Genomic DNA, 27010 nt, shown 5'->3' on the forward strand with positions numbered 1-27010 from the left:
GGTCTCCTGCATTGCAGGCAAGTGTCCTGCATTGCAAGTGGTCTTCTGCATTGCAGGTGGTCTCTTTACTGACTTTTTGGTAGTACTTAGAATTCTTCCTTTTACCTCAGTAATTTCATATCCAGAAATTAATCTTAAAATAAAGTTTCTATAAACATGTTCATCTTACTGACATTGGTAATAAGAATTGGGAATAACCAATTAAGTGTTAGACCCAAGATCACTAAACATATGGCAGAAACAGAACTAGAACTCAGATTTATTTTGACCCCAGATTTCATTCTTTTTTCACTAAGTAACCATGCATGAAAGACCAGCCATGTGTGAGGTAGCTTCTGCACAAAAATAAGGTATAGTGTGCATTCCATTAAGGAAGTTTGTTACCTTAAAACAAACCTTAAAACAGTCTATAGTAGAGGCATATACAGTGTTAGAGGTATTGACAGAAGTTTTGTGGAGCTCTGGAGGAAGTAGAGAAGGAAAACTTCACTGAGGAGAAACAGCTGGGTTCAGTCTTGATTGGCAGATAAAAGTTCTTGGGAGACAACTTGATAAGAGATATTCTTTTCTCTATTAACTACATGTATCTCTCTGTATTTTAACTCAGATTCAAATACCATCTAATCTTGATAATTTTTTTGAAGGTGGGACTACTAGAAAATTCAAGAATTCTATATGTCCATATTCTAAAATGTGATTCTTCCCCTACACATCTCCAAACACTGAGCCCCTAGTCTGTAATTAAATATTGTTCCCAAAACTTAATGAATGGTCTGGGTGCTGTGCAGTATTGCAGCCCCTTGCAACCTGTGACTTTTAAAGTTTAAATTTAGTAAAATTAAAAATTCAGTTTCTTATTCACACTAGTTACATTTAAACTGCTTATAACCACATGTAGTTAGTACCATATTGAACAGAGCAGGTATAGAACCTTTTTATCATTGTGGAAAGTTCTATCAAATATTATCGGTATATGTTTAAAACACATTTTGTTTAAAATTGTTGAATCAAGGAACCATAGGTTCATATAATAGAACCATAAAATAGACATTAGAACTGAGAGTAATCTAGATTCACTCACTCATTTATTCTATCTGGATTTAACAGATACATATTAAGTGCCAGGCATTGTACCAAGCAGGCAATATAATGAGAAAAACAGATACAATTCTGACATCTTTCATCTTGAAATCTAGAGGGAATACAAACAGTAAAATATGTAATTACAGTAGAATGTGATTGATTATTTCCTTCTATCTCTAATTTTCTTCCAGTCATGAGAGCAAATGACAACTCTCTTGGGTTTAAATGTACAAAGAGAAGTAGACATTTTTGTCTACTGAGAGGTTATAATCTTTCTGAGTCGCTAATGAAAGTTTTCTTTCAGGGAATTCTGTAGGATTTTGAGGTGTGAGCTTATTGATAGGCATTTTTACCTCATTTAGATACAAATATGAGGTTCTTTAAATGTGATTACATTTTGCTCTTTAAAAGTTTGGCAACAACCTAAATAGTAATCACAATAAGATTGTGATTGGTTATGATTAACCACAAATTGGTTATGATTAACTGTCTCTTTTGTTTTGCATTTTCTTTCCTCAGAAATGCATGAGTATTTATAATGTAGATGTCAATGAGACATTATTGCTTAATGATGGAAGAGACTTCAACTATTGGTTTAAATGGACCAGTTATTTCTGATTTTTAAAACACTAACTTCAGTTTAATGAGTTCCCAGGGATGTCAGGATCCTTAAGACCCAGGATTTAAATCCTCATCTAAGAAAGTCCATCATTTGCCAGCAGGCTTGCTCTTCTACCTGTTCTGTACCCATTTCAACCAATGGACTCAAGTTTGAAAGTGTCCACTATCCTTTGCTAATCTAGGAAGTCTCTTTGGAGTTAGTTCTCTTAAAATTTTCATTGTATCCACTGTTCACATCCCATTCCAGTATTCTTGCCTAGAGAATCCCATGGGCAGAGGAGCCTGGCAGGCTACAGTCCAAAGGGTTGCAAAGAGTCAGACGTGACTGAATGACTGAGCATGCATGTACTCACCATTTTTGGATGATTTTATAGGGGAAAATTCTTTTCTTTGTGTTTGGTGAGTTTTGTTGTTTCAGCTGAAGTGGAAGTTTTTCCTGTTCTATTCCTTAACAAGGTATAGAGTTTCTTCTTCCTATTTATTTTCTAATTTTCATGAACTGTTTTTTTTTAAATTAATTTATTTTAATTGGAGGCTAATTACTTTACAATATTGTGGTGGATTTTTCCATACATCAACATGAATCAGCCATGTGTCCCACCTCCCTCCCCACCCCACCCCTCCGGGTTGTCCCAGAGCACCAGCTTTGGGTGCCCTGCTTCCTGCATCGAATTTGCACTGGTCATCAGTTTTACACATGGTAATAAATATGTTTCAATGCTGTTCTCTCATATCGTCCCACCCTCGCCTTCTCCTACATCCAAAAGTCCGTTCTTTACATCTGTGTCTCTTTTACTCTCTCTCATATAGGGTTGTCATTACTGTTTTTCTAACTTTCATATATATGCATTAATATGCTATATTGGTGTTTCTCTTTCTGTCTTACTTCACTCTGCGTAATGGGCTCCAGTTCCATCCACCTCATTAGAACTGACTCAAATGTGTTCTTTTTTTATAGCTGAGTAATATTGCATCGCGTATATGTACCACAGCTTCCTTATCCATTCATCTGTTGCAGGACATCTAGGTTGCTTCCATGTCCTAGCTATTGTGTAATTTTCATGAACTGTTTTAATGTTTAAACATTTTTCAGTTGATTCAAATTTACCCTGTGGGCTGAAGGAAAGGAGAGAATAATATAATAGTGAAAGATAAAATTACTTAACAATAGGATCGTACTAGAGGATTCAAAGTAAATCTTTTTATTGTAATTAATTATATAATTTGAGCAAGTAATAGAGTTAGAACTAGGCTTTGTGTATGATTTCATTGTGCATTCAGACAGATTTGCCTTTAGACTGTTAACATTTTGTTTTCTAGTTGGATCTAAGTAAATGGGACATGGGTAGAACAGCAACTTTGTTTTCCATTTTATAAGAAGGTACCTGGTGCAGAAGTGGTCTTTGTGTTGGGTACATTTTTGGATTATCTTTTGTAGTGAGTTATTTAGAGAAATCATTAGTGGCTGATGGAGTTAATATTTCATCACTGTTTTATTCACCTCAGTATGAATTTTTACATGTACCCATGCACACATTTGCATTTTGTGGCGTTGTGGGCCTCTGGATAGGTGGATATCATCTTTCATTACTGTATTGGACAAGGCCAGACAGACTTTTTAGATGTGCCAGTTGTGTGGGCATGAACAGGGTAAACTGATTACTTTGTAGAATACATTTAGCAGTGTTTTAAAATTATCCATCCTGTATGAAGATTATTGGATATCTCAGTATATCAGAAAAGGATCCAAGAAGGGGAGATATTTCAGGGTGCTTGTGTTCCTGGAAAGTTGTTAAAAATCTTACATACTTGAACGTGCCATGGTGAGCATTAAATTGGTTTTAACTGTGGAGATGAAGAGGTGGTACAACATCACAATGATTGTGTTTGGAGAGAGAATATCAATTTGAAAAACTATTGTAATGTAGTTTCTGTTATGGTCATTAATTTTGAAAGTACAAGCCTGTTTGACCCTTTGTAACCAATTAAAAATATTTTCAGTTGATTGTTTTAGATGTATAATTAGTGGAAAAGTTCATCATATATAATGCTTATTTTCCCTTAGGCAGTCTAATAAAAAAAATAACCAAACTGCAAAAAGCTAAAAGTTGTTGTTAATGGACTTAGAGATAATTAGAAAGTTTCATGGGCCATCAGACTGGATAATTGAATTGAATAAAGGCTAAATTAAAATTTGAAACTAATGAAAATCCTGTGTATATGCTGTAATTAAAGTTAGGTTGCCATATAGTGCTTGCTTTTGAAAGTGGAACTATAATATATGAAAACAGGTAAATGCATTCAGTGTGGCAAAATAGCTACAGTTTGGGGGAATCCTTTTTTTCCCTTTCTGTATTTTAGCTAAAAATAAATGGTGATTTAGGTACTTGCTGCCTTAAGAGCTTTTTCTGTTTTAATTTATTCACCTATTTAAAATTCTTTTGATCTTTAGCAATTTAGAGAAATTTCTATTTTTCTTAACTGTCCACACCCCTTTTAACAAAATGGTTTCATTTAGAGGCAAGAGAGGCAAGGAAATGAATGCAGTTTTATAAAGCTCTGTCCTGCAATACATTCTACCGCTTAAAGGCAAATGTCTTTAGGGCTTGTAGGTTTTGGTACTCATAAAACACAGCTCTTCTCTTTCTTATAAAAATTCTCAGTTGAAAATAAAAAGATTTGGGAATGAAAATCCTTACACATTATATACTCCTAATTTTTAAAATGCTTTTTGGGAAGTAGGGGTCTGTGGGTGTAAGGTGGGAATTTATATATATGTAACTGTGTATATATAAACAGTTTAGAATTTGTAGGTAAAAGATACTGTTTGGTTTTTCAGAGTAGTGGTAAAATTCCAGCAATATTTCAACTGAGTCTTACCTTTCTGACTGTGTCTAGTGAATCTCAGATTTTATTTGTGGGACTGTTAGGTAGCAAAATGTGGTTCCAGTAGGGGGCAGCAGAAGCTAGTTCTTTGCATTGCATACTCAGCCACAGCAAATACGAAGATGGGAAGTAGTTAAAATTTCTGATGTGATAACTGGTGAAGAGTTCATGGTTTATTTGTGGAAAATACTAGTATTTTATGGAATAGATAATGAGAATTTTTAAAATAGTGTTTTTAATTGGTTTGTAAATTTAAATAATAAAAGTGAAAAGACAGTTTGCCTGAGCATTAATTTATTGAAGCATACTGTGTTTATCTTAGGAATAATCTTTACTAGGCTGCAGTCCATGGGGTCGCTAAGAGTCGGATACGACTGAACGACTTCACTTTCTCTTTTCACTTTCATGCATTTATCGGAGAAGGAAATGGCAACCCACTCCAGTGTTCTTGCCTGGAGAATCTCAGGGATGGGGGAGCCTGGTGGGCTGCCGTCTATGGGGGTCGCACAGAGTCGGACACGACTGAAGTGACTTAGTAGCAGCAGCGGCAGTGAAAATTCCTACTGCTTTGATTCTTCCCTTGACTGAAGATCCTAACTTTAGACCACTCCTCCTAGAGACTGGTGCTTCTTCAAATGGCCTTCTTCCTTTTTTGTTGTTATCTACAATTTAAAGCTTTAAAAAAGGGCAAGACAAATCCTTTATTTTGCATCAAAAAGCATTGAGCTGGGTTAGGCTATGACCACTATAGCTATAGAGATGGATAAAGGGGCTGACATTTCTTGTGGTTTACTCACTCAGTCATGTCCAACTCCTTGTGACCCCATGGACTGCAGTGTGCCAGGCTTTACTGTCCTTCACCATCTCACAGAGCTTGCTCAGACTTACGTCCATTGAGTCAGTGATGCCATCCAATCATGTCGTACTTTGTCATCCCCTCCTGCTCAATCTTCCCTAGCATCAGGTCTTTTCCCATGAGTCAGTTCTTCGCATCAGGTGGCCGAAATATTGAAGCTTCAGTTTCAGCATCAGTCCTTCTAATGAATATTCAGAATTGATTTACTCTAGGATTGACTGGTTTGATCTCCTTGCAGTCCAAGGGACTCTCAGGAGTTTTCTCCAGCATCACAGTTCAAAAGCATCAATTCTTTGGTGCTCAGCCTTCTTTATGGTCCAACTGTCACATCTGTTCATGACTACTGGGAAAAGCATAGCTTAGACTAGACAGACCTTTGTTGGCAAAGTGATGACCCTGCTTTTTAGTATGCTCTCTGGGTTGGTCATAGCTTTTCTCCTAAGGAGCAAGCATCTTTTAATTTTATGGCTGAAGCCACCATCTGCAGTGATATTGAAGTCCAAGAAAATAAGGTCTGTCACTGTTTCCATTGTTTCCCCATCTATTTGCCATGACGTGATGGGACTGGATGCCATGATCTTCGTTTTTTGAATGTTGAGTTTTAAGCCAACTTTTTAACTCTCCTCTTTGACCTTCATCAAGAGGTTCTTTAGTTCCTCTTTTCTTTCTGCCATAAAGATGGTGTCATCTGTGTATCTGAGGTTATTGATATTTCTCCCAGCAATCTTGATTCCAGCTTGTGCTTCATCCAGCCCAGCATTTCGCATGATGACTCTGCATAAAGTTAAATAAGCAGGGTGACAATGTACAGCCTTGATGTACTCCTTTCCCAATTTTGAACCAGTCTGTTGTTCCATGTCCAGTTCTAACTTTTGCTTTTTGACCTGCAAAGAGGTTTCTTAGGAGGCAGGTTAGGTGGACTGGTATTCCCATCTCTTTAAGAATTTTCCACAGTTTGTTGTGATCCACACAGTCAGAGGCTTTAGTGTAGTTAGTGAAGCAGAAGTAGATGTTTTTCTGGAATTCTCTTGCTGTTTCTGTGATCCAGCAGATGTTGGCAATTTGATCTCTGGTTCCTTTGCCTTTTCTAAAAAGCTTGTACATCTGGAAGTTCTCAGTTCATGTACTGTTGAAGCCTGACTTGGAGAATTTTGAGCATAACCTTGCTAGCATGTGAAATGACTGCAGTTGTGCAGTAGTTTGAACATTCTTTGTCATTGCCTTTCTTTGGGATTGAATGAAAACTGATCTTCTCCAGTCCTGTGACCACGGCTGAGTTTTCCATATTTGCTGGCATATTGAGCAGAGCACTCTAATGGCATCATCTTTAAGGATTTGAAATAGCTCACGTGGAAGTCTGTCACCTTTACTAACTTTGTTCCTCGTGATGCTTCCCAAGGCCCATTTGTCTTCACACTTCAAGATGTCTGGCTCTAAGTGAGTGATCACACTATTGTGGTTATCTGGGTCATTAAGATCTTTTTTTGTATATTTCTTCTGTATATATTTGTCACCTCTTCTCAGTATCTTCTGCGTCTGTTAGGTCCCTTTGGGCTTTGTTGAGCCCATCTTTGCATGAAATGTTCCCATGGTATCTCTTAATATTCTGGAAGAGATCGCTAGTCTTTCCCATTTTATTGTTTTCCTTTGTTTCTCTGCATTGTTGACTTAGGAAGGCTGTCTTAGCTCTCCTTGCTATTTATTGGATATTTCTTAGGAGTGTCTTATTTCCTAGCACTTCCTCCTTGTTTTCCTGCTTTCTGTTCTCAACACAGCAGACAGAGTGATCCGTTAAAAACACAAGTAAGTTGTATTTCGGAAAAGGGTATTGGTGGCAACATAGAGGGTGAACACAACATGCAAAAAGCGAAGATACAAGTCAGGTCTTGTCGTTCCTTTCATGGCTTCCTTTTTCACTCAGAGCAGAAGTTTAATGGGTCTATACTCCTGAACCCCTCTACAATCTCGATTCCTCTTGTTCCCTTGTTTTTCACTGGTCTTGCTGTTTAGAAGCCAGGCATGTTTTTGCCTGAGAACCTTTATATTCTGTTTCTTCCACAGGAATGCTTTTTCCTCAAGCATCCACATGGCTGTCTTTCTTTATACTGCCCCAACACTCCTCTTTACCATGCTCTTATATTTTCTTTTTTCCATAACACTTCAGTTCAGTTCAGTTCAGTTCAGTCGCTCAGTCGTGTCCGACTCTTTGCGACCCCATGAATCGCAGCATGCCAGGCCTCCCTGTCCATCACCAACTCCCGGAGTTCACTCAGACTCACGTCCATCGAGTCCGTGATGCCATCCAGCCATCTCATCCTCTGTCGTCCCCTTCTCCTCCTGCCCCCAATCCCTCCCAGCATCAGAGTCTTTTCCAATGAGTCAACTCTTCGCATGAGGTGGCCAAAGTACTAGAGTTTCAGCTTTAGCATCATTCCTTCCAAAGAAGTCCCAGGGCTGATCTCCTTCAGAATGGACTGGTTGGATCTCCTTGCAGTCCAAGGGACTCTCAAGAGTCTTCTCCAACACCACAGTTCAAAAGCATCAAATCTTCGGTGCTCAGCCTTCTTCCCAGTCCAACTCTCACATCCATACATGACTACTGGAAAAACCATAGCCTTGACTAGACAGACCTTAGTTGGCAAAGTAGTGTCTCTGCTTTTGAATATGCTATCTAGGTTGGTCATAACTTTTCTTCCAAGGACTAAGCATCTTTTAATTTCATGGCTGCAGTCACCATCTGCAGTGATTTTGGAGTCTGTAACACTTAACACCTTCAAATATCCTAGAGCAATAATTAATTATATTTATTGTTTTTTCTCTTTCTTTTTACTAGAATATAAGCTCCACAAAGGCAAAAGAGCTTGTCTACTTGTTATTCTCAGAGCACTTAGAACAAAGCCTGGAATGGAGTAGGCACTTGAGATAACACAATTAGTTCCTCAAATCAGACTCGTGAACCAGAGATGACATATTAATTATCTATTGTGGTGTACTGAACTACCCCACAACATAGTTACCTGAAGCAAGAATCGTATATTATCCCGTGGTTTCTGTAGTTTAGGAATGCAGGTGTGGCTCGTCTGGGCCCTTTGGCTCTTGGTCTGTCATAAGGCTGAAGTCAAGGTATAACAGGTACCTTGAGACTCAACTGGGGGTCTCTTTCTTTCCAAGCTCATGTGCTTGTTGACAAGATTCGTTCTCTTGATGGCTGTTGGTCAGAGGTGTCTTCCAATTCCTTTCCACGTGGCCCTCCTCTTCAGATGGCATCTCACTGTGTGTCTGCTGGCCTCATCAGAGAGAGCACATGAGAGGGGAAGAAGGAGTAAGGTGTAAACAGCAGTGTCTTTTATGACCCAGACTCAGAAGTCACACTCCATCTTTATTTAATTATTGAATACAACATATTAGTTTAGGCATACAACATAACAATTCAATATTGGTATATTTTGCAAAATAACCATCAAAATATGTCTAACATCTGTTACCATATATACTTACAAAATTTTTTTTCTTGTAAAGAAAACTTTTAATATCTACTCTCTTGTTGTTATTCGATTCCTAAGTTGTGTGCGTTCCTTGTGACCTCATGAACTGCAGCATTCCAGCTCCCTCATCCTTCACTATCTCCCAAGTTTGCTCAAGGTTATTGTGTTCATTGAGTTGGTGATAGTGTCCAACCATCTGTTGCCCCCATCTCTCCTGCCCTTAATCATTCCCAGCGTCAGGGTCTTTTCCAGCGAGTCCACTATTTGCGTCAGGTGGCCAAATATTGGAGCATCAGCTTTGGCAGCAGTCCTTCCAGTGACTATTCAGGGTTGATTTCTTACAGGACTGACTGGTTTGATCTCATTGCTGTCCAAGGGACTTACAGGAGTCTTCTCCAGCACTGTGATTTGAAAGCATCAATTTTTTGGTGCTTAGCCTTCTTTATGGTCAACTCTCAAATCCATACATGGTGGTGTGGTGATTTAGTTGCTAAGTTGTGTCTGACTCTTGCGATCCCATGGACTGTAGCCTGCCAGGCTCCTCTGTCCATGGGATTCTCCAGGCAAGAATACTGGAGTGGGTTGCCATTTCCTTCTCCAGAGGATCTTCCCAAGCCAGGAAAAACCATAGCTTTGACTCTATGGACCTTTGTTGGCAAAGTGATGTCTCTGTTTTTTAATACACTGTCTAGGTTTGTTAATAGCTTTTCTTCCAAGGAGCAAGCATCTTTTAATTGCAGTCACCTTCTGCAATGATACTGGAGCCAAGAAAATAAAGTCTGTCACTGTTTCCATTGTTTTCCCATCTGTTGGCCATGAAGTGATGGGACCGGATGCCATGATCATAGTTTTTTTGAATGTTGAGTTTGAAGCCAGCTTTTTCACTTTCCTCTTTCACCCTTGTCAAAAGGCTCTTTAGTTCTTCTTCACTTTCTGCTGTTAAAGTGGTATCATCTGCATATCTGAGGTTGTTGATATTTCTACTGGCAATCTTGATGCCAGCTTATGAGTCATCCAACCCACCATTTTGCATGATGTACTCTGCTTAGAAATTAAACAAACAGGGTGACAGTATACAGCCTTGCCGTACTACTTTCCCAATTTTGAACCAGTTCCTTGTTCCATGTCCAGTTCTAACTTTTGCTTTTTGACCTGCATATAGGTTTCTCAGGACAAGTAAGGTGGTCTGGTGTTCCCATCTGTTTAAGAATTTTCCACAGTTTATTATGGTCCGCACAGTCAAAGGCTTTAGCATAGTCAATGAAGCAGAAATAGTTGTTTTTTCTGGAATTCTCTTGTTTTATCTATGATCCAACAGATGTTGGCAATTTCATCTCTGGTTCCTCTACCTTTTCTACACCCAGTTTGTATATCTGGAAGTTCTCAGTTGATATACTGTTGAAGCCCAGCTTGAAGGATTTTGAGCATGACCTTGCTAGCATGTGAAATAAGCACAGTTGTGTGGTAGTTTGAACATTCTTTAGCATTACCTTTCTTTGGGATTGGAATAATAACTGACCTTTTCCAGTCCTTTGGCCATTGCTGCATTTTCCAAATTTGCTGGCATATTAAGCGCAGCACTTTAACGGCACCATCTTTCAGGATTTGAAATAGCTCAACTGGAATTCCATCACCTCTACTAGCTTTGTTCATAGTAATGCTTCTGCCCACTTGACTTTACACTCCAGAATGTCTGGCTCTAGGTGAGTGACCACACGATTGTGGTTATCTGGGTCACTCAGACCTTTTTGTGTAGTTCTTTTGTGTATCCTTGCCAATTCCTCTGCTTCTGTTAGGGCTTTGCTGTTTCTTTCCTTTATTGTGTTCATCTCTACATGAAATGTTCCCTCTGTATCTCCAGTTTTCTTGAGGAGATCTGTTGTCTTTCCCATTCTATTGTTTTTCTCTATTCCTTTGCACTGTTCACTTAAGAAGGCTGCTTATCTCTCCTTGCTATTCTCTGGAACTCTGCATTCAGTTGGGTATACCTTTCCTTTTCTCCTTAGCCTATCACTTCTCTTCTTTCCTCAGCTATCTGTAAGGCCTCCTCAGCCAACCGCTTTGCCTTCTTGCATTTTTGGGGGGCATGGTTTTAGTCACTGACTCCTGTACAGTGTTGTGAAGCTCCATCCATAGTTCTTCACACATTCTGTCTACCAGATCTAACTCCTTGAATCTATTTGTCACTTCCACTGTATAATCATAAGGTATTTGATTTTGGTCTTATCTGAATGGCTGAAGTGGTTTTCCCTTCTTTCCTCAATTTGAGCCTGAATTTTGCTATAAGGAGCTCATGATCTGAGCCACAGTCAGGTCCAGGTCTTGCTTTTGCTGACTTTAAACAGCTTCTCCATCTTTGGCTGCGAAGAATATAATCAATCTGATTTCAGTATTGACTGTCTGGTGATGTCCATGTATAGCATCATCTCTTGTTTTGTTGAAAGAGGGTGTTTGCTATTTCCAGTGTGTTCTCTTGGCAAAGCTTTGTTAGCCTTCACCCTGTTGAATTTTGCAGTCTAAGGCCAAAAGTGAAAGTAAAAAGTGAAGTGAAAGTGAAAATCGCTCAGTTGTGTCTGACTTTTTGAGACCCCATGGACTATACGCTCCATGGAATTCTCTAGGCCAGGATACTGGAGTGGGTAGCCATTCCTTTCTCCAGGGGATCTTCCCAACCCAGAGATCGAACCCAGGCCTCCCACATTGCAGGTGGATTCTTTACTTGCTGAGCCACCAGGGAAGCCCAAGAGTACTGGAATGGGTAGCCTATCCTTTCTCTGGTGGATCTTCCTGATCCAGGAATTGATCCGGGGTCTTCTGCATTGCTGGTGGATTCTTTACCAGCTGAGCTAGTCAAGTGATACCTGGAGTAATAGGGTAGTTTGGCAATTCTAAAGGCCAAACTTGCCTATTAACTCCAGGTATCTCTTGACTTCTTACTTTTGCATTCTAGTTCCATATGATGAAAAGGACATCTTTTTTTTGGTGTTAGTCCTAGAAGGTCTTGTTTGTCTTCATAGAACTGTTCACCTTCAGCTTCTTTGGCATTAGTGGTTGGGGCATAAACGTGGGCTACGCTGATGTAGAATGTTTTGCCAGGGAAACAAACTGAGATCATTCTGTCATTTGGGGATTGCAGCCAGGTAGGGCATTTCTGACTCTCTTGTTGACTATGAAGGCTACTCCATTTCTTCTAAGGGATTCTTGTCCACAGTAATGGATATAATGGTTGTCTGAATTAAATCTGCCCATTCCTATCCATTTTAGTTCACTGATTCCTAAAATGTTGATGTTTAGTTACCCTTGCCATTATCTGCTTCACCACTTCCAATTTACCTCTATTTGTGGACTTAACAGTCCAGGTTCCTGTGTAATATTGTTTTTTACAGCATGGACTTTACTTTTTTACACACACACACACACACACACACACAGACACACAGAGACACATGCACTCACGCATGCACGCACTCATGCACGCACGCACGCACACACAGGCCTTCCCTGGTGGCTCAGATGATAAAGCATCTTGCCTACAACACAGGAGACCTGGGTTTATCTCTGAGTTGGGAAGATCCCCTGGCGAAGGGAATGGCTACCCACTCTGGTATTCTTGCCTGGAGAGTTCCATGGACAGAGGAGCCTGGTGGGCTACAGTCCATGGGGTTGCAAAGAATCAGACACAACTAATACACGCACACACCCATCTTCTTTATCTGTGTATCCATTGGTGAGCACTAAGGTTGTTTCCATATCTTGGCTATTGTAAATAATGCTGCAGTGAACAAGGGGGTGCATATATCTTTTTGAGTTAATATTTTTAAAAAATTTATTTATTTTTAATTGAAGGATAATTGCTTCAGAATATAGGTTTGATTTCTGCCATACATCAACATGAATTAGCCATAGGTGTATAAATGTCTCCTTCCTCTTGAACCTTCATCCCACCTCCCACCCTTTCCCACCCCTCTAAATTGTTATATGTACCCCAGTGTTCATTGCAGCTCCATTTTCTATAACTAAGACATTGAAGCAACCTAAATGTCCTTTGACAGATGAATGGCTAAAGAAACTGTGGTACATATATACAATGGAATACTACTTAGCCATTAAAAGGAACACATTTGATTCAGTTCTGATGGGGTGGATGAACCTAGAGCCTATTATACAGAGTGAAATAATTCAGAAAGAGATAAACAAATATCGTGTTACAGCACATATATATGGAATCTAGAAAGATGGTACTGATGAACTTATTTTCAGTGCAGCAATGGAGACGCAGACATAGAGAACAGATTCTGTAGGTTAGTGTTTTTGGTTTTTTTGGATAAATACCTAGAAGTGGAATTGCTGGATCGTGTGATGGTAGTTTTCTGTACTGACTGCACCAATTTACATTTCCACCAGCAGGGCACAAGGGTTCGCTTCTCCACATTCTTGCCAATACTTGTCATTTCCAATGTTTTGTATAATAGCCATTCTGACAGATGTGAGGTGATATCTTATAGTAGTTTTGATTTACATTTCTCTAATTACTAGTATGTTGAGAACCTTTTCATGTACCTGTTGGCCATTTGTACGTCTTCTTTGAAAAAGATGTCTACTCAAGTTCTTTGCCCATTTTTTGAGTTAGATTGTTTGGTTTTTGCTATTGTGTGAGTTTCTTGAACATTTTGGTTGTTATAAACCTTATCAGGTATGTGGTTTGCAAATATTTTTCCCACTTAATAGGTTACATTTTTGTTTTGTTGATGGTTTTCTTTTCTCGTTTGTTTTTGCTTTTGTTGCCTTTGTAACTATCAAACCTAAGACCAATGTCAACACTTCATCTTGGCCAGGAGGCCCAGATTATAGTAAGTCCCCTATATACAAATGAGTTCTGTTCTGAAAGCACATTCATAAGTCTGGTTTGTTCGTGAGTCCATCAAAGTTAGCCTAGGTATCCAGCTAATGCAATTAGCTATACAGAACTGTACTATAATAGGTTTATATTACATTTCACATGAATAATACTTAAGAAAGAAACACAAAAAACAAAGAAAACATTTTAAATCCTGTAGTATTGTACCTTAAAAAGTACAGTAGTATGGTATAACAGCTGGCATACCGGGGCTGGCATCAAGTAAACAGGTAAGAAGAGTTACTAGCTGGAGAAGGGAGAGGCAGTGGGAGATGGTAGAGCTGAAGGATCTTCAGCAATAGGAGATGGAGGGCAAGCTGCAGTTTCACTCATGCCTGACCTTGATGGTCTGGGTTTTGGTTCCTTGCAGGATTCACTTCTTGAAAAATATGATCCAGTGATGTCTAGATAGTAGCACTTTTTTTTGGTCATAGATGACATGGTAACAAAGGATTGCATTCTGAACAACTGCTGCAACCTTTGTGTACTGTTCTACATTTGGGTCCTGTGCTTCAAAAACTAACAGTGTTTCCTCAAATAAAGGAAATGTCCTTGCCATTTCCTGCTATGTAAATCTCTTTGGTCTTCAGTTACTTCTTCCTGTTGTCTCTCTTCATCCTTTCTCTTAGCCTCCAGTTCCATCAGGCCTTCATTACTAAGCTCCTTGTGTTCCACAGCAAGGAATACCGTGAAGATGTCCTCTTGCAGATCTGGTTTGAAATAAAGATACTATACATACTGTACAGTAAAATACACTATTAGATGTGGCTTGAAATAAAGATACTATACAATACTGCATAGTAAAATATACTATGAAGTGCAACCATTGGTAGAGGATGCCTGCATATGAGAGTGTGCACCAGACACATGAACTAACTTTTGTGATTGGACATGCAAATGTATTCTCACTTTGAAGATTTACAACTAGAAGGTTCAGATGTAGGGAACTTACTGTATTTGTTGTTGTTCAGTCAGTCAGTCATGTCTGACTCTTTGCGACCCCATGGACTGCACACACCAGACATTCCTATCCTTCACCATCTCCTGGAGCTTACTCAGACTCATGTCCATTGAGTCAGTGATGCCATCTAACCATCTCATCCTCTGTTGTCTCCTTCTCCTCTTGCTTTTAATCTTTCCCAGCATCAGGGTCTTTTCTAATGATTCGGCTCTACGCATCAGGTGGCCAAGTATTGGAGCTTCAGCTTCAGCATCAGTCCTTCCAATGAATATTCAGGATTGATTTTCTTTAGGATTGACTGGTTTGATCTCCTTGCAGTCCAAGGGATGCTCAAGAGTCTTCTCCAACATCACAGTTCAAAAGCATCAATTCTTCAGCGCTCAGCTTTCTTCATAGTCTAACTCTCACATCCATACATGACTACTGGAAAAACTATTGCTTTGATTGTATGGACCTTTGTCGGCAAAATGATGTGTCTGCTTTTAATATGCTCTCTAGGTTGGTCATAGCTTTCCTTCCAAGGAGCAAGCATCTTTTAATTTCATGACTACAGTCACTATCTGCAGTGATTTTGGAGCCCAAGAAAATGAAGTCTGTCACTGTTTCCATGGTTTCCCCATCTGTTTGCCATGAAGTGATGGGACTGGAAAACATAAGCTTAGTTTTTTAAATGCTGAGTTTTAAGCCAGCTTTTTCACTCTCCTCTCACCTTCTTCAGGAGGCCCTTTAAGTTTTTGCTTTCTGCCATAAGGGTGATATCATCTGTATTTCTGAGGTTATTGATAATCTCCCAGCAATATTACTGTATTGGGAGCCAGTAATTTAGAAGCTGCCTCCCACACCTAATATCAAGCTTGATATGTAATTTCAAGTACAAAGGTAATTGCAAGGTATAGGTGAAGTGGGAAAAGGTCTGGGATCTCCATCACTCTCCACAGATGCATCTTTGACACATCAGGTTGTGCTCTGGCTCAGATTAACCTCAAAGTCTCTAAGTGATATATAAGGTTTATCACTTACACAGATAGACCATTGGTTTAGTTATAAAGCTGACCTCAGAGACCAACCTCTTAAATTCATAGACTGTAAACAAACCTAGTATATCATATTGGCATCTCATAGATGAGGCCTCTCATTGTAGCAGATTTACCTTTCCTGTTTCCCGGGAAACTTGTGATTAGTATGTTTATGAGGAAAAGATTAAACTGTATCCCTTGTTTTTTTGGCCAGGATAGCTTCTTCCCTACCCTCTTCTCCTGCACCCTCACAGGGAACAAAGGGTTGTGGCTTAGCCATTCACTTCTTAACACATAGCTGGGTGAATATGAATGAAATCATTTAGCCTTTATAGTAGCTTTATGAAAGAAGTCTTTGTACTAGAAAACTGTTTCTCAGAGATCCTGAGGTAAAGATGTGTCTTAAGATCACTCATGAAGAATTGTTGCTTTTGAACTGCGGTGTTGAGAAGACTCTTGAGAGTCCCTTGGACTGCAAGAAGATCCAACTAGTCCATCCTAAAGGAAATCAGTCCTGAATATTCATTGGAAGGACTGATGCTGAAACTGAAACTACAGTACTTTGGCCTCCTGATGTGAAGAACTGACTCACTTGAAAAGACCCTGATGCTGGGGAAGACTGAAAGCGGGAGGAGAAGGGGATGACAGAGGATGGGATGGTTGGATGGCATCACCAACTCAATGGATATGAGTTTGAGTAAACTCTGGGGTTTACTCAAATGGAGTTTGCAAAGAATTGAACATGACTGAGTGACTGAACCGAACTGAACTGAAGATCACTCTGGGAGTATTGTGACTGGGATTTATACTTGGGTCTTACTGACTCTACAACTCATGGTCTTGCCAGTGTGCCCCAAACTAGCTCTTTGCCTTTAATAAAGTCTAGTAGCCATTGCTCCCTTGCAGAGCTTCTAGAATGTTGCAAAGTCAGCTTGTAGAATGTTCCAAGTCAGGTTCTTAGAGAAGGAAAGTATATATTTTTATTTGTTTGCTGTCACTTGTGGTCATGAGGATGTCAGGCGAGTGTACGCTCCACGGTTCTGTCTCATCACAACAAAGATTTGGAGTGATAGACATTAAAGCCCTCGGTGTTGTCACAGCTCAGCGCATGGGATGGGGGGCAGAGGGGGAGAGCCAGCCCTTTGGCTCCTCTTTTTATATGTTTTTCCCTCTCCCTGGGCCTGCCCTATGTAAATTGGGCTAGCCAGGAGTGCTGTTTGTTCTACCTGAGGTCCTCACTCTGGTCCTTGGACCTTCCTTTGTTCTATTTTCACAGGCTTTTCGCTTCCTTATTTTTTAGCCACTGCCATTCTGGACTCCTGTTTCCTATTTTAACTACCTAACAAGGATAAACTTAAATATATGAATTTATCTTCTTTATTTGAACTGTGAGAGACAAATATCCCGTAGTTGATTGAACACTATCCTTACAAGTCAAGAAATTTAGGTATAGATGCAGCTGTGTCACCTGATTGATAGCTGTGTACCTGCGGACCTTATGTTATCAACATCTCAGTTTCTTTTCTTTGAAATGGGATTAATCATCTCTTAGGTTCCTGAAAGTATAATTTTCAGTAGAATCAGTACCACTTTTATGAGTTTTCATTTTCTTTTTAATTAAAACTTTAGTCTTTTTTTAAAATTCTTTTCTTGGGACAGAGTTGACAGTTAAATGAACTCCATACATTCTTATACTTAATCAGTTTGCTGGAAGCTTTCCATGCAATGCATGTTAGCTTGGGGTCTTTCCAGTTAATTTTTGGTGAACCTCATTTGTCAAACTGTTGAGCATATGTGGTTATACCTGTTTGTATTTCTAAGATCTTAGGCTGCAGATGACTTAGGCTGCAGGATATTTTCCAGTCTTTTTTTTTTTTTTTTCTTTTTGAATCTAGTGTAGGGTCTTTTTATTTATTATTTTTACAATACTGTATTGGTTTTGCCATACATTGACATGAATATGCCATGGGTGTACATGAGTTCCCAATCCTGAACCCCCCTCCCACCTCTCTCCCCATATCATCTCTCTGGGTCATCCCAGTGCACCAGCCCCAAGCATCCTGTATCCTGTATCCTGGTGATTCGTTTCCTACATGATAGTATACATGTTTCAATGCCATTCTCCCAAATCATCCCACCCTCTCCCTCTCCCACAGAGTCCAAAATTCTGTTCTATATATCTGTGTCTCTTTTGCTGTCTCGCGTACAGTGTAGGGTCTTTAGATACTCTGTGACTCAGAGATACCCTTTTTCTTGGAATAAGCTCTCCTTTGTATCATGTTGTGCAGGAGGAACAGTTGAACTTTGATTTTTATACTGTCTGTCTGCATCTGCATGGCTGACTGTACTGTTTTCCCTCAGTGACAGGAACTCCTGGGGCTTGCTGCCACAGGTAAGGCCTAGGGAGGATAGAAGCAGACACAGGGAGGGGACAAAAAAAGAGAAGCACTGTGGAATAGCAGAGTGTGACCAACAGTGGCCCCCATTTCCACACCTCTTGATCATCCTTATATTGTGAACAGTGACTAGTATATTGATACTAGAATTTAGATCCTGAAGGATTAAAGATAATATAATTCAAACTGTAATTTATAAATAAGAAAATGCAATATGTAGAGATAAAATGATTCATTATTCAAGATTATAAAGCTAATGAATAGTAGGGCTGGGGCTTGAAATCAGCTCTCTTAGCTCCAAATTCAGTATTTCATCTGCTAGTGCAACTTCTAGTGGTTTGTTTGCATTTTTTCACCAAATATTTAGTGAGCAGCTTTTAGGTACATATGGTGTATGTTAGGTATGAAAGGCAAATTCATACGTATCAGTTTAATCGTCAAGAGAATACACTAATATTCGTAGTACTCAGATATGTGTTAAATGAGTTAAAATTATATAATAGATGTAGATTTTTAAAAATATTTCAATTTTTTGTTTTTTACTTGTTTTCCTTGTAGCATGTAGAGCTTAAGTTTCCTGATATCAGGTAATCATGATCAGTCTATTGAGGCTTCTACTTTGTGGAGGAAATCCTGGTAGAGTTGAAAAAAAAATATTGAATTGAAAGTTTAAAGTCTCCTATATGTAGTCATCAGCTGCTTATTTATTTGGGCCAACTTCTTGGACTTTCAGGAACTTTTTATTTGCTTCCTCTATTGGTTGCTTGTTTTTAAGATTGGCAAGTTGGTGTAAAATGAAGCTCATCATAAATTCTGAAGAGTTATATAAAAGTAACATGGTACTAACACTGATGATAAAAATGAGATTTTTTGTTGTATTTCAGATGCAGGGCTTTTTTGGTGTGTGTGTGTGTGCCTACAATGTTTCTTAAAATATCTAAATATAAAGAATTTTAAAATGTAGGTCTTATGAAGAACATTTATTTCTCTTTATGCATATATTTAGCTTTGGGCCTTGAATATTGCTTCAGAAATAAAAAAAGCTAGCTCATGGGTAAATAGGATTATTCTTATAAGCATTTTTAAAAAAGAGGGAAATGTTCTTATGCTTTTTTAAAAGGGCTTTTCTTTTTGAAATAAAAGCTTACTGGAAAATTTTAAGTGTTGGTACGTGGGAGATAATTTGTGTCTTACATTATTACTGGGAAAAGATGTGTGTGATGTAAAACAGCCAGTGATGATCTTTATTAAAAGATACTTGCTTCGTGGGATTTGACTTTGACTTGTTTTTCCTTTGGGAATCTTTTTCTTCTAAATTTCAGTGTTGTAATCCACCTTAACCTTACCTTTTCATGTGTGTATTCTGTTAGTTATAGTTTCAAATGTTTGAATATGGCTCCTTTGTGACTTTACTCATGACTCATCCTCCTGGACTATCCCTGAATGCATGAATGGGTAGATAAGATAGATGTAGATGGTTAGACTTATTAATTTTGCTTATGAGTCAGTCTAAAGATTGAGATCTTTGGATGCCTTTTTGATATTCTTGAGATTTCTCTTTATCCCTTTTGCTGCAGCTCTGGCCTAGACTTTGGGAGCCTTTTTACATCCTCTCTCCATCTCTGAATTTAGATATAGAATGTTAAAAGAGTTTCTTATCCTTCAGCTTTTTAAAAAATGCTATCTTTCTCCCATCTTTAGTTTACTCTTGTGTTTATTTCCTGGTTCCCACTCCTTTGTTCATGCCATTTTTCCTCTCTGGATTATTGTAGCCTTTCCCTTTCTATGTGACTTCCCTGGTGGCTCAGATGGTAAAGCATCTGTCTACAATGCAGGAGACGTGGGTTCAATCCCTGGGTAGGGAAGATCTCCTGGAGAAGGAAATGCAACCCACTCCAGTATTCTTGCCTGGAAAATCCCATGGACAGAGGAGCCTGGTAGGCTACAGTCCATGGGGTTGAAAAGAGTTGGACACAACTGAGCGACTTCACTTCCCTTTCTGTACATTTTTTAGGCCCACCTCACATTTCATTTGCTGTGACATATTTCTCTTTTTCTTTGGCTAACCTTGAGTGTCTTCCTTTCAATTCTGAGTTCTTGGCATTTGTTGCCAGTGGCTGTCCTTTCACACTTACTGCTTTACCATTCTGGGGCTGGTTTTTGAATCTCTTGCTTTTGTGTGTGTTTGTCTTTTCTGGTAACCATATTTTTAGATCACTGAAGACAGGGATATTCATCTTGTTTTTGTTCTTCCCAGTTTATACCTGGCACAGAGTTTCTCAGTAAGTAGTTTATTTGATTAACTATAAAAATTTATTTTCCCCTCATATTTATAATACAAAGCCTTAAGAGAATGTTTTGAGATTATCTTTTTGTGTGTGTCCTTACTAGGAGTTGTAGTACAAAATCATTAGGAAGTGTAAGTAGTGATGAATATTTGAAAAAGGTGTTCAAGAAGCCCTAGTTTTCTGTTGTCACAGATGTTAAAGAACATGGTATTCCTAATATTTACTAATTTGGTGAATTTGCTTTCCTGTTACCTATTCATCAAGGTGTTAAAATGTAAAATGCAGATTGTGGAAGAAAAATGCTAATGTGGAAGAGATTTTGTTTTTTTGTTTAGGTACAAAGAGGATGGTGAAGCTTTATTAATTTTGCTTCCCTCAGAAGAAAAAGGGATGGTGCAGCAGCTTCTTCAGAAGAAAGTGCCTGTGAAGGAAATCAAGTAAGAATGACTTGCTGTCTTGATGTTATTGTTAGAAAAATGAAAGCATGAAATTATTGTGCCTAATTATGTCTCCTCCCTCTAATCTTTTCTCCTGTCTGATTTTGGACTTTTTGTTTAACAACTCTTTTAGAAAATGGTCAGAGGAGAATACAAGATGCAAAACAGACCTTGTTGGCATCAGGAGGCATTGATGGTTGAAAGGATTAAACCTCTTAGATGAACTTATTTTTAGGATTGTTTGTCCTTTTCAGAGGATTGTGCTCTCCTGTCATCAAAGACGTTTAGATTGACTGTCAGCAGAATTGGTTGTAGGCTAATTTATATTGTGTTGTATGAAAGGAGAGAAGGTTAGCACTCCCCTTGACTAGGATGGAAGAGCCTTTCAGGGCTGACAACAGGCATACAGGTGGCATTGCCACCTACTTCGTGGCATCTAACCACTGTTTTTTGCGGGCGCTTCCCTGATAGCTCAGTTGGTAAAGAATCCGCCTGCAATGCAGGAGACCTTGGTTTAATTCCTGGGTCGGGAAGATCCCCTGGAGAAGGGAAAGGCTACCCACTCCAGCATTTTGGCCAGGAGATTTCCATGGACAGAACAGTCCATGGGGTCGCAAAGAGTTGTACACGACTCAGTGACTTTCACTTTCACTTATATTGGAGCCCTTGAAACATTGGCTTGATGGACATGAGTTTGAGTGAACTCTGGGAGTTGGTGATGGACAGAGTGGCCTGGTATGCTGCGATTCATGGGGTCGCAAAGAGTCGGCCATGACTGAGCGACTTCACTTTCACTTTTCACTTTCATGCATTGGAGCAGGAAATGGCAACCCACTCCAGTATTCTTGCCTGGAGAATTCCAGGGACAGGGGAGCCAGGTGGGCTGCCATCTATGGGGTCACACAGAGTCAGACACGACTGGAGTGATTTAGCAGCAGCAGCAGCAGCAGGTTAGATTTGGTGGAGGAGTGGATAAGGGTTTAGGTAAAACAAAGTTGGGTGTGAGCTCTGTAATTGTTGAGGCTGAGTTAAAGTTCTTACATATATGTATTTTGATATTTTCTATAATTAAAGAAAAACCTCATCTGCTACCACCTATCACCACTGCAACTTTTCAGGAACAAAATTGTTTAGTCTAAAATCAGGGAAAACAAGTGGGATTTTCTTTGTGAAATATAGAACAGATGCTTGTAAGAATTTCATTTTTTTCCCATAATTTTCATTCTAAACCTGGGCAAATTTAAGTAACAATTCTGTTATATTATGCCTAATTTCCAGATAAGGAAAATAATGTTTATATCTTTGATTACTTGTTTATTATTTGATTTTGATTTTTTTGATATTTGACTGAAATGGAAATCTTATAAAAAATGACATTTGCTTTCATTTGTTCCATTTCATTGATGATCCACCTCCCATGAGAGGCTGCTTTCTATCTTTAAAGATTTAAGAGGAACATTGCTAATTGTGGTGTTAACCTAATCTTTCACTCAGCATGGGTTGTTTAGAGAAAATGTCTGATTTTCTTTTTTTCTGCATTATTTGAAATATACAGAGTCAATTTTAGATCTAGTGTAATTTCTATCTAATCTGGGTCATAGATGAGAAAAAATGTTATGGATTTTAAAAATACTGAGGAAAATAGAAAATAATGTATACTATTTTCAGCTTCTAAAATCAAGATGTCTTAGTTTAACTTTTATCTTTTTGTTATAAAAGAATCAATCCAGAAAAACTTATAGATGTTCAGAAAAAATTGGAATCATTTTTAGCTCAAGATCAAGATTTAAAAGAAAGAGCTCAAAGGGTAAGTTATTTTAGAATTGGATACCTTCCTTGGACTAGAGCATGTAATAAAGTTCAATTGTATCATTTTCTGCTACTTCAGATATTCAGGTAGTATACTTTTAAGATAGCTTTACCTTATTCTTAAACTTTGAAAAAGTTACATGTTTCTTTCTTTCTTTAAAAAATTTTTTCTTTGGCCATGCCACGTGACATGCCAGATCTTAGTTCCCCAACTAGGGATTGAACTTGTGCCCCTTGTGGTGGAAGCTCACAGTCTTAAACACTGACTGCCAGGGAAGTCCAAAAATTATATATTTCTTATAGTAATTTGGAAAAATGTCTATTACTTGTCTATAATTTTGTCAGACATATAGAAAATCCACTTAATGATTATTAAGTATATAAGATAACTTGATAAAGATATCAACTTGGTTTCTTCAGTAAAGTTGTTATTAACTTCTGACTGTACTCTCTTGACCATAAAATTAATATGTTACGTTAAATTTCCAGAAAGCATAGCATTCTTGCTAAATTTTCTTTAGAAATGAGGTTTTAATCTATAAACATGGCGTAATGTTCCCAAACTGCTTTTTTGGACTTATAAGTCCTCTTGATTAGCAAATACCCAAGGAAATGTCACTTTTAGTTATACTTATTTTTTTGTTCTTAGAGTACCCAGCGGTAGATTCTTTAGAAAAGGAAGATGGGAAGTTATTTTGCATTGTGCTTATAGCAGTTTAGTATTTGAATTGACAAATATTTGAATCCCTGTTATGAAGCTCTTCATTTTCAGCACTCTCTTACTTATACTTGAGTTATGAGATCTACATAGGAAATCTATATCTGCATTTCCTGTAACACATCAACAGTGAGTTAGATAGTAGGGATTCAGAGATTGGGAAGAAGGAAATAAAGAGGAGGTACGGAAAGGCCATCCTAAGTAGATAGAACAGCCTGAGCAGAAAAAGTCAGGAGTTAGTCTTTTGGGTTAATGGTTTTGAAATTGGATATTCAAAGCAAAGAAGTTTTATTTAAAGAGACAATCTTACACTTAAAATGTTAACTTGGGTTTTTTTTTTTTAATCAAATTATTTATCACTATGCTTATAATGAAAGTTAAATTCAGATGCTTAGTATGTGATAGGCCCTTAGCCATGGCATAACCCTATATGTGTATTATTATTTAATCTTCCCAACAACCTGTGAGGTAGGTGATAATTGATTTGATTTTATAGATGGGAAAACAGGAGCTTGAGAAAATTAAAAATTGTCCAGGGTGATGTATTTATTAAGTGATAGACCTAAGATTTAAATCCAGGTCTGAGTTTCTTCAGAACTTCCACGATACATCAGGAGAAATTAATTCTAAAATATAAGAGAACGACATGAAATTCATCCTGAAATATATAAATAAAACATATTCAGACTTACATAAGCTCACTTTACCTGAAATCTAATGAAAATAGATTTTAAACAGATTATTTTTCTTAAAACATTTGGCCATGAAAACATTTATGTGCATGTTTCATCTAGCAGCATACTTTAAGCTTGGAGTTAAATCTTTTAGTAGCTTTGGAAATAGCATGCACAATTCCAAATAGTGTATGTGAATTCTGATGTTGTGACTTACTGCATACCTGGCTCATTCAGTTATGAATCAGGAAATATGAAAAACTGGAAGGATGTTGTTTCAGTGGTTTCTGCATACAGCAAATGAGTCTTCTAGAACAAGATTGTAGAAAAGCACATTGAAATAAATTATGTGATTTATTGGGTGTCATGCATGGTTTAGCAGCATGGCTAACTGTTGGCAGCTGCAGCCAGCTGTCTGATTTCATAGAAGTGATTTTCTAGCTTTTGATTATAATCTGGATAGAACAAAAACGATAAGCAACTGGAGTGGGTGATTGTAGGTGGAAAATTATCCTTGAATTATTCATTTTAATGCCTATGGAGACAGGGAAAATGGTTTGGAAATTAGTGTAAATGGTTTGAAGAAAGGATTAGGGTAAAGTTAGAAAAAATGTGAAGTTTAGGAAATGTAGAAATGGGAGTTAAATATACTTTACAAAGCTTAATTTTAAAATAAATAAAGCTTCTGCTTTGATGTATTTCGCCATCTTTGCTGCTTGTTTGTTTTTCAGACTGACAGAGCATTCCGGACCATGTTTACTTTTTAGTTTGCAATGGTTCTTGGCATAAAGATAGTTTACTTTTTTTAAAAAACACACAGAATAAAATATTGTAAGCTAATGACAAACTGCTTGAAATTATAATGATGAATTACTTGAAATTTCAATAAAGAATTTATTAAATTTTACAAAAGTTTATCCCTAAACTTTTCCTGTTATGATTAAGCTTAGGTACAGTAAAATTTTATTTTGTTGTAATAGTTTTATTACAAGGATGTTTTCCAGTAATAATTATTATTAATAACTGGTATTCATGGATATTTAATGTATTTCAGAAGAAATGCTCAAGTAGTCTACATGCATTTTTCTCATTTAGTTCTCATTACACTCAAAGTAGAAGTTACTTTTATATTATCTTGATAGATGAGGAAACTGACAGAGAAATAATAAACTTGCTCAGCTTGTAAGATGTGAAACTCAGATTTCAACTGTATTATTCCAAAAACTATATTTTTTCCTGTTAATTCGCCTGAATGACTTTAACTTATAGAATAGCTTTTTGAGAAGTTTATATTTTATGTTCAGTTGGCTTGATGAAACCAAATTTTATAGTCTTTTCTCAGATAACAGTTCTAAAAAGGTAGATTTTTTTTGTTTGTTTTTATGGAATGGAGATACTCTCAGCTATTTTTGAGAGTTTTCAGTACTGTTGAATTTATTCTTTTGATTCCTTTCTTTTATCTCAGTTAAAGTTCATTTTCCATTTCTGACTGTTACGTCATATACCTCAACCTTTTTTGTTTACAGTGTTTTGTCTCCTACATACGTTCAGTGTATCTGATGAAGGATAAAGAAATATTTGATGTGAGCAAGTTACCTATACCTGACTATGCCCTGTAAGTATTCATATTATAGATTTAACTCTGAGTCCTCAGAGTTAAAGGGAATTCGTTTGAAACCTGGTTCTGAGAATCCTAGTTTAAACCTCTTTATGTTACCTTAAAAGAATCTGTTGAAGAGTTGCAGAGAAAAAGACTATATAAGCTGTAGGAAACTTATTGAATGTTCAGTTCAGTCAGGAACTTCATTCAGAAAGAAATTTCTAATTTGTGAGTATAAATTCCTAAAAGGCTGGCAGTTTCCTATAAATTGGTCTTAAAGGAGATGAAGAGCAGTTGACCGGCATTCTTTGAAATCTTGAGATGTCTTGTTTTCTAAAAAGCTGACCTGGTTTACCACACACGGTTCTTCTTATGCTTTGGATGCAGGTCTCTTTGTTGGTTCTTCCCTTATTTTAGATTGGTATCCCATGCTGCTTGTTGCCTGGGTATTCTTTTTGTCTTGGTGTTTCTTATAGGTGCTCACAGTTACCATGGTAAAACGTCTGTCTTTAGTAATTGCATTTGCTGTTCTACGAAAATGGAACTCTTGGTCTTGTTTTGGCTAGTATTTGAAGGATATTTTCCCCCTAATCTTTTCCGGAGTGTCCATTTTTCAGTGGGGTTCTGCCTGTGGGAAAAGCAGTGACAAAATCCTAGAGAAGCACCCTTGGGGTTACTCATACTTTGAATGTCAGCTTGAAATCTAATCTGGGATGAAATATGTACTTTCACAGCAAAGTCTTCATATTTGGTCTGCTTTCCAGGAATTTGAGTGCCTTTACCTTTAAGTTGAGTCTAATAAAAGCTTGTATTTGGGTGAGCTGCTATTTTCTGTTCTTCATGTTAGATTGCAAGTTCAGGATAACAGGTAATTTGTCAGTTATAACATTTTCGAACCACTTAATTTGCAAGATAACAAAGTAAGGTCACTGACTTTTTGTTTAGTTAATGGGTAAAAAATCAGATGCCATGGAAACGTGTTTCTGTTCCTTTATCTCTTTACCAGTTACTAATTTTACAGTTTCTGAATGTGATTCATGGTTTAGATTATTAGCTGATTTTTTTGTGCTTTATGATGTTCTGTCCTGGTTTTCTCTTTGACATAGCTGAGATATTAGCAAACAGGAGAGACACGGGTCTTTAATGTTTCCCTCCTTCAGGGAATTTTCCTGACCCAGGGATTGAACCCACATCTCTTAAGTCTCCTGCATTATTAGCAGGCAATTCTTTACCACTAGTGCCACCTGGGAAACCTGGTACAGCTTAAGTTGGTGTTTTAATTT

At 37.8% G+C, this 27010-nt stretch overlaps 1 protein-coding gene and 1 non-coding gene across 2 annotated transcripts in view; both read left to right on the forward strand.

The window, feature by feature from the left end:
* DDX10 (DEAD-box helicase 10) overlaps positions 1-27010 on the forward strand; it is a 311460-nt gene that overhangs the window by 31196 nt on the left and 253254 nt on the right. The window contains exons 10-12 of the mRNA XM_004016001.6: positions 20825-20926; positions 22646-22733; positions 25654-25742. Coding sequence (XP_004016050.2) covers positions 20825-20926; positions 22646-22733; positions 25654-25742 — 279 coding nt within the window. The remainder of the gene's footprint in view (positions 1-20824; positions 20927-22645; positions 22734-25653; positions 25743-27010) is intronic.
* On the forward strand, positions 21255-21378 carry LOC114118587 (U6atac minor spliceosomal RNA). Its single transcript, XR_003591829.1, has one exon. It is a non-coding gene; the product is annotated as a U6atac minor spliceosomal RNA (small nuclear RNA).

This window comes from Ovis aries, chromosome 15 (assembly GCF_016772045.2).
Source record: "Ovis aries strain OAR_USU_Benz2616 breed Rambouillet chromosome 15, ARS-UI_Ramb_v3.0, whole genome shotgun sequence".
In the NCBI taxonomy this organism is placed as follows: Eukaryota; Metazoa; Chordata; class Mammalia; order Artiodactyla; family Bovidae; genus Ovis; species Ovis aries.